General features: G+C 35.3%; 1 protein-coding gene across 4 annotated transcripts in view; it reads left to right on the forward strand.

Moving 5' to 3' along the window:
• The window catches only part of TASOR (transcription activation suppressor), a 49,270-nt gene that overhangs the window by 9,866 nt on the left and 19,098 nt on the right, over nucleotides 1–20,306 (forward strand). For all 4 annotated transcript variants that reach the window (XM_055558159.1, XM_055558160.1, XM_055558157.1 and 1 more), the window contains exons 3-13: nucleotides 1,200–1,292; nucleotides 2,082–2,154; nucleotides 2,655–2,746; nucleotides 3,225–3,386; nucleotides 4,900–5,024; nucleotides 6,488–6,519; nucleotides 7,261–7,366; nucleotides 8,184–8,287; nucleotides 8,368–8,471; nucleotides 18,933–19,005; nucleotides 19,095–19,166. In XM_055558159.1, the coding sequence (XP_055414134.1) occupies nucleotides 1,200–1,292; nucleotides 2,082–2,154; nucleotides 2,655–2,746; nucleotides 3,225–3,386; nucleotides 4,900–5,024; nucleotides 6,488–6,519; nucleotides 7,261–7,366; nucleotides 8,184–8,287; nucleotides 8,368–8,471; nucleotides 18,933–19,005; nucleotides 19,095–19,166 (1,036 nt within the window). The remainder of the gene's footprint in view (nucleotides 1–1,199; nucleotides 1,293–2,081; nucleotides 2,155–2,654; nucleotides 2,747–3,224; nucleotides 3,387–4,899; nucleotides 5,025–6,487; nucleotides 6,520–7,260; nucleotides 7,367–8,183; nucleotides 8,288–8,367; nucleotides 8,472–18,932; nucleotides 19,006–19,094; nucleotides 19,167–20,306) is intronic.

Raw genomic sequence — 20,306 nt, forward strand, 5'->3', positions numbered from 1 at the left:
GTTAGATACAGGCTCCATATCTCTATGTATCTAAATGTGAACGCTAGCAGTTTAGGGTGACTTACAGTTCAGATGTACTTAGACCAAGTCATTCTTATGGGTATGAAGCATGGCTTATGTACTTGGCACTGAGAATACAGTTGCAAAGAAATGAAACATTTTTCCTTGTTCTAATTGAGTTTATAGTCTAGAAGTTGGTCATTAAACAAAGATTTATTAAGCCACCTACTATATGCAGTGGGTCATCCCTGGTGGCTCAGTGTTAAATAATCTGCATGTTAATGCAGGAGACGTCTGTTCGATCCCTGGGTCGAGAAGATCCCCCTGGAGAAGGAAATGGCAGCCCTCTCCAGTATTCTTGCCTGGGAAAGCCCATGGACAGAGAAGCCTGGCGGACTACAGTCCATGTAGTCATAAAGAATCAGACACCACTCAGCGATGAAAACAACTATATGCTATGCACCATGTCAGATAAAACAAGAAATCCAAAGATAATCAAAATATGAACTTAAAAATCCATGGGAGGGACTTCCTGGTGGTCCAGTGGTTAAGAATCAGCCTTCCAGTGCAGAGGGACACAGGTTCGATCTCTTGTACAGAAAGATCATACATGCCATAAGGCAGCTAAACCCATGTGCCACAACTATTGAGCTGCTCTAGAGCTGGAGAGCCACAGCTCCCGAAGCCTGAGTGCCCTAGAGCCTGTGCTCTGCAACAAGAGAAGCCACCGCAGTGAGAAGTTCCACTAGAAGAGTAGCCCCTGCTTTCGCCACAACTAGAAAAAGCCCGTGGCAGCATTGAAGAAACATTGCAGCTTTTTAAAAAAAAAAGTGTGATGAGATTTTAATAGAATTTTCGTTAAAATTGTTCAGCACTAGAGGCTTATTTGACTATATTTTAAGACTAAAGAGCCAATTATAATGAGGGAAAAATGAAGTGCAGAAATTTCAGGGAGAGAAAAGATAATTTCCATTTTGGTAGGTTTGAAATTTTTTTGCTGTGCCTCACAGCTTGTGGGATCTTAGTTCCCAGACCAGGGATCATAATTGGGTACCCAGCAGTGGAAGTCCAGAGTCCTAATGACTGGACCACCAAGGAAGTGCTGATCTGGAATTTCTGAGAAATAAAATTCCTGAAACTCTTCACTTGAACAATATAGGCATGTGCTAAGGCATTGTTACAGATTTAATTTCATTTAGTTTACAGAAAAGCGAAGAGAACTGAAGTTTGATGGTCGTTTGGATAAAGAACTTTCAGAATCGTATGCATTTCTGATGGTTGATCGGTATAAGGTAAGTGAACTCATTTTATAAAAAGTATTTTGAAAATGTTTGCATTGTACGTTAATAATTTGCAATTATTCAGTACACTTGATTTTTATAAACTAACAATTTGTTGATATATAAATGGAAAAAGTGATTTAGTAATGCAAAGTATTTCATTGTTTTGTGATTTGTTTTTCAGATACGTTCATTTTTTTCTTTGATCAGAGCTATTTTTCCCCCCTGGAATGTGCTTGATAATAAATACTTTTCCTTTTATTAAAGTAGATTATCAAGTGGGAGGTGGGGGGTAGATTTGAGAGGGAGGGGACATATGTACACCTGTGGTTTATTCATCTTGATGTATGGCAGAAACTAACACTATATTGTAAAGCAATTATCCTCTTATTAAAAATAAAGACCAAAAAAAGTAGATTATCTTCTCTATTGCTGATTATATGTGCTGAGAACTATTTTTTCTCCTTTGATGTTTAGATGGAGTTACTGTCTCTCAAATATTTTGCCAATTCTAATTCTCTCTAAAAGGGAATGTTTATATATATGAATGTCGTGAATTCTGAGTATCTGTCCGACTTGGCATAAACAAAAAATAGATTTCAACTGTGGTTACATTGGAAATGTAAACCAGTTTTACATTGATATTTAGTTGTTACGAGTAAACTAGTATGTATATTTATAATTTCTGTAATGTTAAAATATAGTTTAGAAGCTTGGATTTTACTTAAAATGAGTTTATAGACTATCTTTTCACATTTTTAATGTTATGTGACTGCAAGATGACATGTTTTGTTTATTTAGGTTCAGAGCATATGTGAAAAAGGATTACAGGTGGGCCAGTCCAAAATAACAATTCTTGGCAATCCTTCCATGGGTAATCTTTTGTTCTTTTATCATATACCTACTCCTAAATTGCCCTTTATATTATCTAGTTTTGCTGCAGTCCTAAAAATTACATTCATTTATGCTTTGTCATGTTCCCAGAAAAAGAGACTAGTTTCAGGTTCTGCAGTATAAAACCAGTTTTATCCTTTGTTTCTGATTTTGCATACTTCCAATTGAACAAGGGTTATCTTTTTTTTCTTTTAATGTCTTAGTCTAGTCCTAGTGATACTGAGAAATTTGATTAGTTTCATGTTTTTTTTCTGGTTTTATTTTTGCTTTGGTTCAATATCAGCTATTTTTACCATCATTACATTTTTTTAAGTGTGATACCTTTTATCTCTTGTAATTATCTCGTTATTTCTTATTATAATCTTATAATAGCTCTTATAATTTTATCTCTTAGAATATTATATAATTGTAATATTAGGTTAAGTATTTGGACTTTTTATATTTGTGTCTTAATAATTCTTTCATTTGTCTCTTTACTAGGTGTCTATCTTTCTAGGTATGCTGATTTACTACAAGCTAATCCTTTGGAAGCTGGGGCAGTGGGTGATGTGGTTATTTTTAAAATAATGAAGGTAATTTTGACTTTTATAAAAATTTCAGTATATCAAAGATAACATTTGATTTGGATTAGGAGTTTGATTAAAAGCCAGTACTTGCTTGTGTTTGGTATATAAGATACTTTTGAGAGAAGTTCGCCATCTTTAATCTGAATTTACTGAACCTTAAAGTTAGCTTTCCTTTCCAACGAAAAGAATGAAAGAGGGAAATACATTGATAATGTCACTTAAGCAAGTGAAGAGTGTTGTGAAGAAAGTTTTTATTTTCTTGTATTAAATTCAAAACTTTTTTCTGGGGCAGGGTAACTTTTTCTTACTGTTTCAATATTGGTAAAAAGTTTTGGCTATTTATTACCAAGTATTAAAGAAAAAAACTGTTACAATTTTTTTTGTTATAAGTTTTTTGATCTGTATTCAGAGGTATACTATCATATTAATGTCATACAGTCGATGATAAGGTTTTGATGGACGTGAAAGATTTTCTCTATTTTAGGGTAAAATAAAGAGTGTATATGACACCATGGGTGTAAAAAGTTCAGAATCTGCATTAAATAAAAGTGCTTCGGACCCAACACCAAAGCATGAATGTCATATGTCGAAGAATGTTAATAGAATTACATCACTTCTGGCTTACAGAGCCTATGAGCTTACTCAGGTAGGTGCCTGGATCCACTTTAGTGTTATGACCTCATATCAGTTTGTCACTAAATACTTTAAAATATCTCCCTTTTAGTTCCCTCTGTAACCACACTAGTCTAGACTTAGCACTGCCATCGTAGAGTGATTCGCACTGCTGTTTGTTCAGTGTTTCCAAGACAGCTCAGAAACATACAGTGGTCCTCCTCAGGGTGATATTCAGATTCCTTAGCCTTGCTAGTTCTCCCTGCTTGTAGATTGACCTCCAGCCTGTTTTTTTGTATGATTACTGCCCTCAGCAATCTCATTTCATCTTAAAGCCTTGGTTTCTCATGGCCTGAAAATTCCTGTCTGATAAAATATTACTCAACCTTTAAGGTAAAGTTAAAGCCCCCTGAATTACCTTAATTCTTATCACTTTGTGTTACTGATTTGATAGATTCTGTTTTTATTAGTATTTTTCTAAAATTCAGCAGTTCATTTTTTAGCTTTATTCAGATATAATTGATTTATAGTAAACTACGACTGAACGACTTCACTTTCACTTTTCACTTTCATGCATTGGAGAAGGAAATGGCAACCCACTCCAGTACTATTGCCTGGAGAATCCCAGAGGGGGAGCCTGGTGGGCTGCCGTCCATTGGGTCGCATAGAGTCGGACACAACTGAAGCCACTTAGCAACAGCAGCAGCAGCAGCACACATACCTAAAAGTATAATATTTGATATCAGTCATGGTTTTATATGGTGTTTGACTATAAAGGAATGTTATTCTTTTTTTAAAAAAATGTGTATATCTAAAGGGATTGTGTATAAAAGTGGTGGTGCTACCCTCCCTGGAAATGTTCTCTTTTTTTTTTCTCCCTTCCTTTGATGTTTTACTTTATTTATATTAAAAAAAACTTATACTTTCTCCTTTGTTTTTGAAGAATCTCTGTGGGTAAGACCTTTTAACAAAAATTATATTCACCAAAATCATCTGGACTAACTCATTTCCTTGCCTTCTGGACAGTAGTAGTATGGTCACCTGTGTTTGTAATCTCGACCACCTTCCCTATATTGCCTTGTCTGTGGTTGGAGTCAAGAATCTGTTTTTCCTTTGAAATAATGAGCATAGTGGTAGGTTTGCTTGAGATTGTGTTTTTGCTATTTTATTTCCATATCAGTGGCTTTTGTGAGCTGACCTGGAAGTTATGCTCCATTTGTTACATTTTTTTGAGGAGATTTGTTGCATATTTCCAGTGGTCAGCTCTTCAGAAGTAAACTTTTTTAGTATCCTGGCACTTAAGATACATATATACATACAATACGTGTGTGTGTGTGTGTGTGTGTATAAGCACAATATTTTTATATTATGAAATTAATATAAAGTACAAATTGTTTTAAATAAATTGACAGGCAGTGCTTAAAGATAACTTCGTTAGAGGTACTTCAGTTATATTGTGTTTCTCAGATATCAGGCAGATAAATATAACATTCCACTCTAATTCTTGCCTTCTTAAGAGAAGTGACTCTGCGTTTTCTTATTTTTAGTATTATTTTTATGAGTATGTCTTTGATGAGCCAAGGCGAAGACCAAGACACGTGTGTCCATATGCAGTTGTGTCTTTTGCTTATAAAGACGATATACAAACTCAGAAGTTCGTACCTTCATCAAGGTAAGACTTGTGAATCTTACATGTCATTTAGAATCTGTCGTCACATACGCTACACTGCTGAGTTAGGAGCACTTTCCATTTTTTTTGCTTCTCTTGAAATTCATTAAATACAGGATTGTTCATGACAACTTTTAAGAATTAGACATGTCTGGAAATAAAAACTAAAATTTACTAAAACCTCATCGATTAACCTTTTTTTCCTGATATTGAAAATTTATCTAGTTGGTACCAATGCCGTTTTTTTTGTTTTTGGCTGCCACACAGCATGAGGGATTTTAGTTCACCGACCAGGGATCAAACGCTGGCCCTCGGCAGTGAAAGTGCAGAGTCTTAACCACTGGACTGCCAGAAATTCCCTCAAATGCTTTTTGTTTGGAGGGCGGGGGGGCTGCCCTAGGTCTTGTTGCTATTACAGTAGTTGCTGCAAGCAGCTCTGCAGTTGAGGCACACAGGCTTCGTGTTGTAGTGGCTTTTCTTGTTCTGGAGCACAAAATGATCATCCTCTGGCAAACTGTACATTTACTTTTTGACTGTTTTCTGTCTTCCTTATGAGATTGTAAGCTCTGTGAAGGCAAGGGTTTTGTTCCTCCCTGTAATTCTGTTATCCAGAACTGTGCCTAATAATTAATAGAAGCTTAGTAAATATTTTGGGCTTCCCTTGTAGCTCAGTCGGTAAAGAATCTGCCTGCAGTGCAGGAGATCCGGGTTCGATCCCTGGGTTGGGAAGATCCCCTGGAGAAGGAAATGGCAACCCACTCCAGTATCCTTGCCTGGAAAATCTCATGGACAGAGGAGCCTGGTGGGCTGCAGTCCATGGGGTCGCAAAGAGTCGGGCACAACTGAGCGACTAACACTTACTTACACTCAGTAAATATTTATTGAACGATGAAACTCCAGTACTTTGGCCACCTCATGTGAAGAGTTGACTCATTGGAAAAGACTCTGATGCTGGGAGGGATTGGGGGCAGGAGGAGAAGGGGACGACAGAGGATGAGATGGCTGGATGGCATCACTGACTTGATGGACATGAGTCTGAGTGAACTCTGGGAGTTGGTGATGGACAGGGAGGCCTGGCGTGCTGTGATTCATGGGGTCGCAAAGAGTTGGACATGACTGAGCGCCTGAACTGAACTGAACATATTTAAATATGATTGAGGCTGTTTCTTCAAATCTCATCACTGTTATCAAGTAATTGACAGAGACTTTAAAGGACTAGATTCTCTCCTGATGGGTGTTTTTGGGAAAATTTTTGAGGCAAGTAAGTAATTCTGATTTTTTCACGTAGACTTGGGTTTATTAAATGTTATAATAAGTAATTTGTTCTTCATACTTGGAGGGAAGGATTTAATTTTTTGTACAGTATGCCATTAAAAATAGCATTTCTATCAAGGCCCTGAATGTTAACTTTCATGTTATTAGTAATCAGTAATATTTCTCTCTTCTTTTTAAAAATTTATTTGTAGATCTAACAGCTTTAATGCAGATAGAAACACAGGTAAGATTCTTGTATTTCTTTCCTTTAGTTTTATAAATTGGAAGAATTAATGTTGAGTAAAAAAATAAGTGCTTTGTTTATTTTTATAATGAATGAGACTGCAAAGTATGGAAAAACTCGAGGCCATGTTAAGATGTAGCATTGACACTTGGTCATCCAAACATATGGTCTCCTTTGAGAATCTGCTGGTACTGTGAATAGTCCAAAGAATTGTAGCCCTTTGATTGATAAAGGTAAAAAAAAATAAAACAAGCTTCACAACTCAGACTTAAGTATTAATTTCATCTGGGATTTAGAATTAAGGAGAGAAGATTAAAAGCAATACTGACATTTTCTATCTGCAAGTTTCTCCACAATGAAAAGAACGCAAGTGGAACCTATATGACATTGTGTGGAGTTCATATAGTTGACTGGATTTAGTGTCGTCTCCTTTGGGGGGAAGAGGAGGGCATTACCATGTTGCCTTTGCTCCTCAGCATTCTGATAGGAAGACATGTAGGCAAATGAATTTGTTACCTTTTCCTCTGAAATAATTTTGTATGAAAATAGATACCCAAACAAAAATTCAATTGTTTGAATTCTCTGTAAATAGAAACGTCAAGACTTTTTTTTTTTTTTTTTTTTTGTAATTGTTCTACTTAAACTGTGTTTCTGGATTATTTTCCCCCTTATATCTAGTAAACATGTATTTGCTTCTGGGCTGCTGAGAGTCTGAGTTGTGTCATTATTCTTTTTATTTAGATAAATTTAACTACACGTTGTGGAAAGGACAGCTTTTAAATAAAGGAAAGCTTTTGTGTTACATTTCTCTGAGGTCAGCCACTCGTGCTTTTTTGCCTGTCAAGCTGTAAGTATGTTGTGTTGTAAGAAAGTAGCAATTAGTTGCTAATTATTCAGTTCTTACTTAAATTTAAAATTTGCTTTTGTTTTTCTCACATTTAACTTTTACTTTGATCCATAAGAACTTAAATATAAATACTGATTTGTTTTTTAAAAAAAGATTGATTTGAAAACTTGGAAACAGGTTAAAAAAAGCTCTCCACTTTTCTGTTTTGATTTGCAGATAGTCTAAATAGTTATATACATTCATGGCATAAAACTTTTTCTTAGTGATTTAATATTAAAAGTGATTTTTCAAAGTTTTGTCCTAAGTAGATACGTTTGTTTTTTTGTTGTTGTTTTTTTTTTTTTTTTAGCAATTTGAACATGATAGACTGAAAACAGCTTGATGTGTGAGTTTAGTTAAAATTTATAGGCTGTTTTCAGTCCTTTGCAACGTAAGTTGGAATAGAAAGATTTAAAATGATCTTTTGCTACACCACAGTAAATGTTATGAGCCCTCATAAATGGTAGAGGAGCAATTTAACTGTTCATACTTGAATTGCCTTTAATAAAATGATGAGTTTTTATCCTTTGTGGCTGATAAAATTGGTATTAGCTTCTGGCTTAAAGAAAGAAGATTGGTAATATTGCTGGGCTATTTAGCTACCCGTATATACATGTAAACTTCACATATCAAATATCAAGTATGATACTAATAAATATGCTCATTTGTATTCCATCCAGATATATGTGTCTGAGAGACAGAGAGAGTGATTGAGAGAGAATATTACTAGAGTTAAAAATACAGATAAAGCAAATAAGCCTTTTCAATTTTCTTTCAGTCCTGAGAAGTTAGATGTTGAAACAGTTATGAGTATGGATCAACTGAAACAGAAAATCCCTCCAGCACTATTTTATAAGGAAACTTACTTTGGTCCAAATGAAGGTAGAGCAATTTAATTTTATTACAATGTATAAGAAGCAGACTTGATTTGAATACTAACTGTGTATTTTTTCTTATGTCAGTTTTGAAGAATGGAATGTATTGCAGCCTTTATGAAGTTGTAGAAAAAACAAGGATTGGAAGTAACATGGAGAGTTTGCTGCAGAAACTAGAGAAGGAGAAACTTGTGAGTTATAGGTTTTCAGATGTTCCTCCTTCTTCCTTAGAAACATGCATATTAACAAGTGATTATGATAATATTTCAGTTTATTTCATTTTTGCCTCTGAAAATACCACAAAGTCTCTGTTGCTGCCATTTGGTTAAAAGTGTTTTATTATGGCCTTCGGTGCTATTCTTTTTTAGCCATGACACTAGATCCTCTATAGACTTAATCTTTTCCATGAAGAATCTTGATTGTGTTTTGTGACTGTGATATTCAGCAAGTACTTACTATCCCGTTTTTATGCAGGGTATATAGTTTTTGGTAAAGAATGAGACAGGAGACTATTTCCCTGGATTATGTGGTGAATGGAGTTGCTCATTTGTTTCAGTAGAGACTGTGCTGTATTTGAAGATTGAGAAAGAACAAGGCCCTTGCTGAGGTTGAAAGTATAAAAATATTAGAGGGTAAAGTGGTAGAAAATAGGGCTAGAAAAGTGTGTAGGGGCTATGTTGTGCTCAAATATTTGTACATTTGGTCTTGATACTATAGAAATAGATTTTAAAGAATGGGATGAGGTTTTGATTATGTAATGTGATTAGAGCTGTGTTTTGAAAATTTACTTAGGTTTCTCTGTAGAGAATTAATTGAGAGGGGAGATGAGGTAGGAAACTACCGTTTAGAGTGAATGGTAGGTGTGATGAGAAAGGATAAAGAAGAGATCAATTTAAGGGATATTTACTGGGTAGTATCTAATTTAGTGCATATTGTGTATATTGAGTTTGGGTGGAGGGATTACTAGTTCAGGCATCAGACTGTGATGGATTCAGAAATGAATAGAAATTGGTTACGTGATGCTACTATGTATAGGTTAGTTGAAGGAGAGGAGGTGATTGCAGGAAAGAGTGGCTATTCCAGGATTTCTGTTAGCATGAGGTAGGTGAGCTTGTGTTCAAATGTTTAAGGGACATTCCAGTGGCAAGGAATAGAGAGGTTTTTTTACACAAGTATGCTGTTTAATACAAAGTTTTCAGCAGTCGTCTTTTTACTCCTCATTTTTTGAGCCTCGGTTTCCCAGTAGTCAAATGGAAAGTTGTATCAGTGATTTTTTTTAGAACTTGTGACTTTATAGATGACTACATAGAATTTCATTATATGGTTATACATTTGCTTAATTAACCCATCATTTATAGGTGGGAGAGTCAAATTATGTACAGAACTTATAGGCAGAGTTTGTACACTTATTAGCAATAACTGTTTGAGACCAGCTATAAACCTGTAGGTTAGGCATCTTTGAACACACGCATATGCACATTTACATATATATGGGCGTTCGTTTACATTTATTTGTGTTTCTTATCCCCACCCCCCAAGCTCATCTGTGATACAAGCTTTCCTCATGATCAAAATCTATTCAGTTCCTGAGTTCATTAAGTTTAGGTAGTAGGTTTGGATATAATAGAATATTGAGTTATCCAAATCTGTTCAGTTCTTGAATTTCATAGAATGCGTATTGTGAATCTTGACATTGAGGAGTTTATCACAAAAATACAACATCTGTTTAGTGCCTAATAGTGAAAATCAGGATAGGAAGGATACTAGCATTTTGTTCTTCACCTGAGCAAGTATAAGGTTAGGTTTGTGGAGGACTGAGTCTTCCCAGAATCAAGAAGTAAAGTAAGATCCTCTGTCTTAGAAGGCACAGGCATTCCATAAGGATACACCACATGAATCTAATGAACTGACATTTTGTATAGCTCCCCTCTTTCCTGCAAGCCCCATTGGGAATTATTCTAATTATAGCTACATCCTTCATAGTTGTTGTAATAATGGGAGGTACATTGGGGACTCTTGGGTTCTAAATAATTTTATCCTGAATACATACAGGAGATATTGTGGATCAGAGAGATTTAGTGAACACCTCACAGTAGGTAGTACATGTGTTGGCTCTCCTTTGCTCTATTTCATACCCTTAGGGCAGTGCATCCAGACTCAGGTCAGTTACTCTATGCAAGTAGTTGGACACTCCATAGGCAAGGGGTGAGATGATTTTTCCTTCCTAAAGGGAAGGAGGCAGCTATTTCCCTTCTCTCCTGAGAAGATACCCTTGAAATGTAATGAATGTTAACTCCAACCTTTGGTGAATAAAATCTCTTCTGGAGCCAGTTAGCCCACTTGGACCGAAATACCTAGGGAGATAGCTCTTCAGTCTTCCAGGCACCTTGGGACTTAATCTAGGAACCTAATCTACTGTAAACTTTTGTGTGCTCACTTAGCACTTTTAGGGATATAGCAGAAATATATCCTTTTGGATCAGAGTAGTTAACTAGGTAATTGTCTATAGATGTAATGCTTAAAATGTGTGAAGAATGTAATATTTCTGGGGCAAATGAAAACAAACATTCTGTATGTACATTTCTGCATGTCAGAAGGCTAGGGCTTTTTGCAGGGACACAGAATTCAGCAAAGTTGTATTTTCCCACAGGGATATTTATAAGATAAGTAAAATACTAAATTCTCTTTCAGTTGATGGTCAGTGAAATTAACTCTTTTTCAAAAAAAGTTATTGAAGTATACTTGATTTATAATGTTGTGTTAGTTTCAGGTGTACAACACAGTGAAGTCAAATTCTTAAAGTTGACTTTAGTATAAGAAAAAATATGAGAGAAATGTTCCTAAATTTGAATATTGTCTCTGATATGAATATTTTGAGTATCTTGGTGTATGTGTACAGGATAATTTTCTCTCAGGTATACATGTAGTATATTCGATTTATTATTTAGAAGTAGAATTACTGAATCATAACATATGACTGGCTGTACAAAATAATGCATTTTAAGTGGTTGTACCAGTTTATACCCTCAGTACCAACAAGTTCCCATTAACTTACATCATCATAATCGCTTGATATAGTCAGACTTTAAAAGTCTTTTAATGTTCCATTGCCAGTTTTTCCTTTTCAGTGCCTTGTGGTTTTTAGTATGGTTATTTACAGTATTGTGCAAGTTTCAGTTACATAGCATAGTGATTCAGTGTTTTTTGCAGATTATATTCCAATATAGACTGGCTTTTGTTTTTTTTTTTATTAATTTGAGGAGTTTCAGATTTATTTTGGGAACTAATACTCAGCTGTGTGCTGTAATTTTTTTTCATAATTTATACTTGCCTTTCTACTTTATTCACAGTGTTTTTTGGAGAATAGATGTTCATAACTGTAATGTAATTGAATTTGTCTAAATGTTAAGTACTGTTAGTGACTTGTTTAAGAAATCTTTTCCTTGCTCCTAGATCTTATAGATACTATTATCCTACATTTTTTTGAATGTTATGATTTTTCCTTTGGTACTTAGCTTTTTTTTCTTAATATATATGTATTTTAATGAAGTATAGTTAACTTACGGTGTTCCAGGAGCACAGCAAGGTGATTCAGTTATACATACGTACATATATTATTTTTGAAATTATTTTCCATTATAGGTTTTTATAAGATACTGACTACAGTTCCCCATGCTATACATTAAACCTTTGTTGCTTGTTGCGTATCTGGTTTTTGTTTTTTTTTTATTAGAAATCTAGCATTCTATTCATCAGAGAAGGCAATGGCACCCCACTCCGGCACTCTTGCCTGGAAAATCCCATGGACGGAGGAGCCTGGTGGGCTGCAGTCCATGGGGTCGCTAAGAGTCGGACACGACTGAGCGACTTCACTTTCACTTTTCACTTTTATGCATTGGAGAAGGAAATGGCAACCCACTCCAGTGTTCTTGCTGGAGAATCCCAGGGACGGGGGAGCCTGGTGGGCTGCCGTCTATGGGGTCGCACAGATTCGGACACGACTGAAGCAACTTAGCAGCAGCAGCAGCAGCATTCTATTCATACTAAGTCAAACAAGTGGAATCAAAATGTCATAAATTTTTTGTTAGGCAAAAATTCTTAAATTTTCTTGAATATATATATGTATATAATACATATTATTTATATACTTGTATACAAAAGTTTTTCTACTACACTTGATAAAGGCTTGAGAAAGAACATCAAAAAAAGGGGGGAAATTGGAAAACATAAATGAAATGGGAACACTGAATATGAAGTAGAAAAAGTGAAACTAGGTAAAAAGTAAAAGATAATCATATAGTCCAGGTGTTTTTAAACATAACTGCTCATTAGAAAAATATCTGGAGGGAAAAAAGCAATACCTGGGCATTTGTATTTTTCAAAAAATTGCAAGATAATTCTGATATGCATCTGACATATAACTTTTTAAAAAATATATGTATATGTATTTTTTTTTTAACTTTTGTGTGATACAAGACACAAAAGAAATCCAATCTCATTTCTTTCCCCAATATGAATCTAACAAGTTGTTCCTGAACCTAAAAATTTACTGAATAATAAAATTCTTTGTAAAATTCATTCTTTGGGATTGCTCCTCTCTCCACTAAGAAGTCTTGATATCAGGTAGGGCAAATTGCCCACTGTTTTCATTGTTTTTGGAGTGTTTTGCTATTTGAGATTGAGCTTTTTTTTTCTTCCCCCCAAAATTTAAGAATTGGTTTACTTTTTTCAAAAAATCTTAGAATAAGCTTGTTAGTTCCTCACCTTTCCCCCACAAAAAAAAAAATCCCCATTGAAATTTAAAAATTGAAATTGTATTAAATTGGTAGGTCAAATTCAAGAGGATTGACATCTTTGTGATATGGTCTTATCCATGAACAAAGACCATATCCATGTGATATGGTCTTATCTTCTCTCAGAAGGGTATTCTTTTAACAATTTTATAATTTTCTGAATACAAGTCTTGCTCATTTTTTGTTTTATCACCAGACATTTTGCTTTTTTTGATGCTGTTGTAAACAGTATTTTCCATTTCAGTGCATTTTATTGTGTATTTAGAAATGTAATTGATATTTATGTACCAAAATCATATTTATGTCAGATCAGTATATGAAATTTGAATAATTTGTTCATTTTTGTTCATTCTTTGGGATTGCTCTATATGTTTCATTTTCCAGGAGCACCATTTTTTTTTCCCCCCTCTCTAATCTAGGATCTCTAGTATGATGTTGAATAGAAGTGATTACTGTAGGCATTCTTATCTTCTTCATCTTCAGAAGAACACTTCTAACATTAATCATTAGGTTGGGACTTTGCAGTGGGTTTTTCATAGTTACCTTTATTAATGTTTTTCCTTCTTTATTTTTTAACCTTCAGTGGGTTTTGAATTTTATTGAATTCTTCTGTATTTATTTATTGAGATGGTTACATGGTGTATTAGAGTGACACCAGAGGAACAGAACTGATAGGATATACAGTTGATACTTTTAACAGCTTTGGTTTAAACTATGCAAGTCTGCTGCTGCTGCTGCTAAGTTGCTTCAGTTGTGTCCCACTCTGTGCGACCCCATAGATGGCAGCCCACCAGGCTCCCCCATCCCTGGGGTTCTCCAGGCAAGAACACTGGAGTGGGTTGCCATTTCCTTCTCTAATGCATGAAAGTGAAAAGTGAAAGTGAAGTCGCTCAGTCGTGCCCAACTCTTAGCAACCCCATGGACTGCAGCCCACCAGGCTCCTCCATCCGTGGGATTTTCCAGGCAAGAGTACTGGATTGGGTTGCCATTGCCTTCTCCGTATGCAAGTCTACTTGTGTGCAAATTTTTTCATTAAATGTGTACTTCAGTACTGCATCATCCATGGTTGCTTGGATCTGCAGATGCAGAACCGTGGGCTTGGAGGGCCAACTATAAAGTCATATGCATATTTTTCAACTGCATGAGGATTGGTTCCCCTAACCCCCACGTTGTTCAGGTATCAACTGTATACAGATAGAGATTTATTATAAAGCATTGGCTTTCACAGTTATGGTGGCTGAAAAGTCTCAAGGTTTGTAGTTGGTAAGCTGGAGACCCAGGAGAGCTGATGTCATAGTTTACAGTCTGAATCCAAGTGTTTCAGAACCAGGAGATCTTACCATTTTAATCTAGGGACTGGCAAGCTTGAGGCCAGGAAGAACTGATATTTCAAATGTAGGAGAAAAACCAGTGTCCCACCTCAAAGGCAGGCAAGCAAGAAGAATTTCCTCTTATTCCAGGAAGGGTAAGCATTTTTGTTCGAATCAGACCTGCAGCTCATGAGACTCACCCACATTGGAGAGGGCAGCCTGCTTTATTCTATCTGTGTACAGTAACCCATCCCAAAACATCCTCAGAAACACCCAGAATGAAGATTGACCAAATATCTGGACACCTTGTGGCCCAGTGAAGTTGACACATACAATTTATTGTCACACATAGTATTTATCGTATAAACTTAATAAGATGCATTTATCTATTTTCTGTGTTAAACTGTTCCTGTGCTTCTGGTTTAGAATACCATCCCCTGCTCTTTAAAAATACTTGGCTTATTGTCTGAATGTTTTGTTTAGGAGTTTTGTACCTGTGATGATGGGTGAGAGCTGTCCACAATTTTTCTTTCTTATATTCTCCTGATCTACTTTTTGTAGCAAGGTTATGTAGCTTCCTAGAATTGTAGGTAGTGTTTCCTCATTTTGCAAAAAATAGATGTGTATATATAATGGGAAGAGTCTGTTCTTTGGATGTTGGGTGGCACTTAACTGTAAAACTGTGTATAAAATGTTTATGGGTTTATGATTCAATTTTTTTTTAATAGAAAATTCAGATTTTCTCTTCTTGGGTCAACTTGGGTATATTATGGTTTTATTTATTTTTAGGAAATGTCCGATTTCTATTTTTAGAAAATGTACCCAGTGAGGATTATTTTTATAGTCTTTTTAGTAGCTACTGTGAGCATTTTTACAAATAGTATTTTATTATGCTGTCTCTTACTAGTACTTTTCACCAGAGGTCTGTTGCCTTTATTCATCTGAAGAACCAAATTTTGGTTTTGATCCTCCGTTGTACCTTTGTTTTCCTGGTTTATTAATTTCAACTGTTAGTTTTAGTCTACTTGGGACTGGTGGTGGTATTTAATTGTTTCTGACTTCTTACATAAGAAAAAATGGTCAGTGAACTTTGAGTTCCAGGTACTTTTTTAGTTACTTTCCACATGTTTTAATATGTAGTATTTTTGTTACTATTCAGTTCTAAGTGTTTTTAAAGTTTCCATTAACTTCGTTTGTCACATGTAGAGGTATATTTTTAAAATGTCAAGTGTATCTGAATACATTTTTTTCTTTGAATTTCATTGAAATCAAGATAGGTAATTATTTGAAATTTTTTTGAGATTTGACTTTATAGAACTCTGTGTTCAGTTTTTGTACATGCCCCTGGATTTGAGAAAAATGTGTATTATTTAACTGTTAAATCCTAGGGACACAATTCTGGTTGACAGCTATTTTCTCTCAGCACTTTGACTGTGTATGCTACAATGTCTTCTTGCTTCTGTTTTGTTGAGAGATCTAGTTGTAGTCTAATGGTGGTTTGTTTGTAGGTCATTGTTTTTTTCTGATTGCTTTTTAAATTCTTTGTCTTTTTTTTTTTTAATTCTTTGTCTTTGATGTTTTACAGTTACATTAAATATATCTAGGTGTAGATTTCTTATTTATCCAGCTTGGTGTATATTTTTTCATGTTTATAGATTTATATCTTTATTTCTAATAACTAAGAATGTTTTAGTCATTATCTCTCAGATTATACTTCTCCTTTCTCTTTTGATTGACTTCTTAGGACTCTGAAACATCATTCTGTTCTCCCTGTCAGTCTGTCTTGTGTTTTTTGCCTTATATGTACTGCATTTTTAGTAATTTCATCATAGGTATATTCTAGATTGTAAATTCTATCTTTAGCTGTGTTTTATTTGCTGTTTAATAAATTCATTGAGTTTCTAATTTCACAGAATTTATTTTTAATTTCTATAAGCTATCTTAGGTTCTTTTTGAGATCTACCTTTTTCTTTTTTCTTTTTTAAACAGATTTTTGTTAATTCTTTCAGAAAGATTTATTATGTGCCAGAGACTCTTCTAGGAGGTAGAGATTATATTCTGATGTTCCCTTGGTTATGTTTCTTGACTCACCATTTTAGCCATTTTAAAATATACAGTTAAGTGATTTTTAATGAATTTGCAGTGTTATGCAACCATTGCCACTATCTTTTTCCAGAATATTTTCATCACCCCCAAAAGAAACTTTGTGTTCACTAAGCATTCACTCCATATTCTTCCCTCTCCCACCCTCTCCCCCGCAACCAGTCTCTGGCAACTAGTAATCTACTTCTGTCTTTATGGTTTTTTGTATTGTGGACATTTTATATAAATGTGATCAAGTAATATGTGGCCTTTAGTGCCTTCTTTCACTTAACATAGTACTTTTAGGATTCATCCTTATCATGGTATGTATCACTGCTTCATCTCCTTTATTTCCCTCTGGATAGGGCCACATGCTGTTTGTCCAGTCACCAGTTGTTTCCACTCTTTAGCTATTAAAACTGTTGCTGCTGTGAACATGTGTATGCCAGTTTCTGTGTGAATATGTTTTCAGTTCTGCTACAGTATTTCTTTAAACATTTCATACACGTTATTTTATATATTTTATCTGATGATTCCAGTCTGCAGCCGTTGTGTATTTGAGTCTGTTGTCTTTGCTGAATCTCACTTAGGGTATGTTATTTTTTCAGAAGCTTGACAGTTTAAGATTCTGAGCTTAATATTTTATATTTTTAATACTCTTTGTTTTCGTTCCTGTAACATTGTCTGGAAAGCCAAAATGTCAGTAGTAGAATCTGGTAATATAAATTCACAGACTGGGTTAATAATGTTTTCTGAGGGCGGAGGAAGCAGTAAGGTGTAATAAATAGAGGCATCAGTACAGAATTCACAGGGGCTTCCTTTTCTGCAGGATTGAAAAGTGTTTCTTTTGTTTGATGCTACAGATGTTATTGCTGGGGCTTCTGTCTGCCAGAGTTGTTTCTGAGTGTAGAGTCCTTGTGCTTCATGGGTCTCTGGGGACGTTGACTCCCTTTAGGGAACTAGAGTCTTTAGGCCGCTAAGCCAGTGGGGGTTAAAAAAAAAAAAACCTTGGCATTTGCAGTGGGTGAGAAGTTAAATAAATCTAATTGTGTTTTTTCTCAGCAACCACAAAACATGAAGCTGTTACTCACGTCTCCCAGTTTTCTGTTCTGACAAACCACGAGTTTGGGCAAAATGTTAAAAGGGATACAGAAAACATTTTAAGGTTTTAAATTGGAAACAAATTTTGCAGATGCGTTGTCCCCTATACTTCTGGGTTTTCAAGCAGTGCTTTTATTAAATGTAAATGGTAGCATAGTCACTTTAGCCCTTTAAATTACTGGTTCTTACACAGACTTTGTTTATTGGAGTTGTGTCATGGAAATTTACGTAGCACAAGTTTTCTTCCTGAATCCAGAGTCCCTTTGCGTTCTGCTGCCATACTCAGTTCTTCCTTGACTGAGTATACCCTTTCTTTAATCCAAAAAGCACTGTGAACTATTGCAGCAGTCTGTGAACTGAGTTCTTCGCATTATGTTGTTTTCTTTCCTCCAGTGCTATCAAGTTTTCTGTATTTTTTAGGGAAACACTTCAGCTCAAAAGGGTATACTCTCCAGGGCATTTCTGGCTAACTTGGCATTTTTGTCTTCTTAAAATCTAGCCCTTGATCTTTCTTTCTAGATTTGTCTTAATGTTTCTTCTAGTCTCTGCTCGCCCTTGGCCAGTCGTAAGTACTCTGATGCCTGCAAACTGTCCATCCATCATGTTGTAACTCTGCCTTTGCTCGTGATGTTGCCTCTATTGAAATGTCTTTCCCACAATCTTAGGCTGTTGGCAATGTACCCATCCTTTGAACTCCACCTCCCATACACTCTAAATATGTTTTCCCTTTCTGTGCTTTGTAAAACTTTTGGAGACCTTTCCTGTCTATCTAATTATTGATATTTCTTGTGTTACTTTCACCACCCAGTTATAAACTCCTTTTGATCAAGGATCTTGTGCTGCTTGTTTCTCACGTTATCTCTGGTAAGGCAGGATTACTTTACATGTGAAAGATGTTCATTAGATACGTGAAGAAATAGATTATGGCAACACTTAGCATTTGAAGTTAGCCTGAGCTCTTGAAAGGCAGCATTTGGTCCTGCTTGTTTCATATCTCTAACATATAGCGCACCACCTTGGCAATTTTTAACATGGCTTCTGAATTGCTGAGGGAAATATTTGAAGTTTTAGTTTTTGTTTGATTCTTTTAGTTTCAAGGAAAAATCAGCAAGTTGATTTAACAGTTACTTGGAATTCTTTCAGTAATATTTTCTCATTAAAACTGTGAAAACTTAAGGAATTCTTAATTAGTTGGAATCTGGTTCACAGAGAATTGGTAAGGTTTTTATCTAATTCAGTAGCAGTACTTTTCCTTAAAAAGATAAAAACTTTTTGCTTTCCTTACAATTAATAGGAACTGCTTGCTATGTTTCTGCCTTCCGGTGAATAATAAAGCAAATTCAACTTCTTTCTTCTAAAAATGCAGGTTCTTGTTAAACCTTTGGGAGACCGAGGATACCTTTTTCTTCTCTCTCCTTATCAAATGGTTCCTCCATATGGTAGGTGGTCTCTTTAATTTTTTCTGATTTTCTTTAACTTTTTCAAAGTTAACACATATTGCTAATGAAGTTCTCTTGTTTTTTTTTAGAACATCAAACTGCTAAGCCTCGAGTTTTACATGCTTTGTTTCTATTTCAAGAACCTAGAGGAATAGTTCCTTGTAAGTTCATTGGCTATCTAAATCTAGTTACATATAGATAACTGCATTTTAGTGCAAATTTTCAGGTAACTCGGTAAGCATTTTGACTTTCTTATACCATGTTTTGGGAAATAATGGAGATATTAAGAGGTATTAACCATATAAAACACAAATTATATGGCTTTTTTTTTCTTTTTCTATGAAAAATTATTTTGGTTTTTATCAGTGTTTTCACTAAATATTGATTGAAATTGTTACAGTAATATAGCTTAGGTTTTTAGGGTTTCTATTTTAAGTTTTTTTTTAAGCGTAGTTCATTTTTGCATTCAAATTTTAGTAACGTTAAGTGCGTCATGCACTAGGTTACGTATTGAACCATTCAGAATTAATAAGAATCTTCACACTATTTTAGAGAAATTTTTCTAGTCACCATTTCTAAGAATGAACTTTAATGCAAAAGTGAGATTCATGGGAATTTCCTGGCAGTTGACTTGTCAGGACTCTTTCTCTCCAGAGAACCCAGATTCAGTCTCTAATAGGGGACCCAAGATCCTTCAAGACCTGGGGCATGGCAAACAAAAAAAGAGAGATTCTCAATTGTAGCAGTTCAGCGCCTGCCTATCTGCTTATGGGGATAGAGTTCATGTAAAGTTAAGTCTTTTAACGTTAAAACAGGAAGGAGTGACATCATAGTCTTTCTAGGAGCCTCAGATTTTGCCCTTTTTCTCTGTTTCTCCTTATATTTTGCTTGCCACTAGTTGATGCCTAGGGACACGACAAGGATCTTCAGTGGGCAGGTGTTCTTCCCTTTAAAAATAATATTCCATAATTTTCATGTTTTAGTTTCTTATTGGCCCATTTTATGCTCCTGGGCTTAGAGGCATGCTATTTGTGTATTCTTATATAACATATATGTATTAGGATACATATTCCTGATAGCTCAGTTGGTAAATAATCCACCTGCCATGCAGGAGACCCCAATTTGATTCCTGGGTCGGAAAGATCCCCTGGAGAAGAGATAGGCTACCTACTCCAGTGTTCTTGGGCTTCCCTTGTGGTTAGGCTGCTAAAAGAACCCATCCGCAATGTGGGAGACCTGGGTTTAATTCCCTGGGTTGGGGAGATCCCCTGGAGAAGGGAAAGGCTGCCCACTCAGTATTC

This window comes from Bubalus kerabau, chromosome 20, assembly GCF_029407905.1.
Source record: "Bubalus kerabau isolate K-KA32 ecotype Philippines breed swamp buffalo chromosome 20, PCC_UOA_SB_1v2, whole genome shotgun sequence".
Lineage (NCBI taxonomy): Eukaryota > Metazoa > Chordata > Mammalia > Artiodactyla > Bovidae > Bubalus > Bubalus kerabau.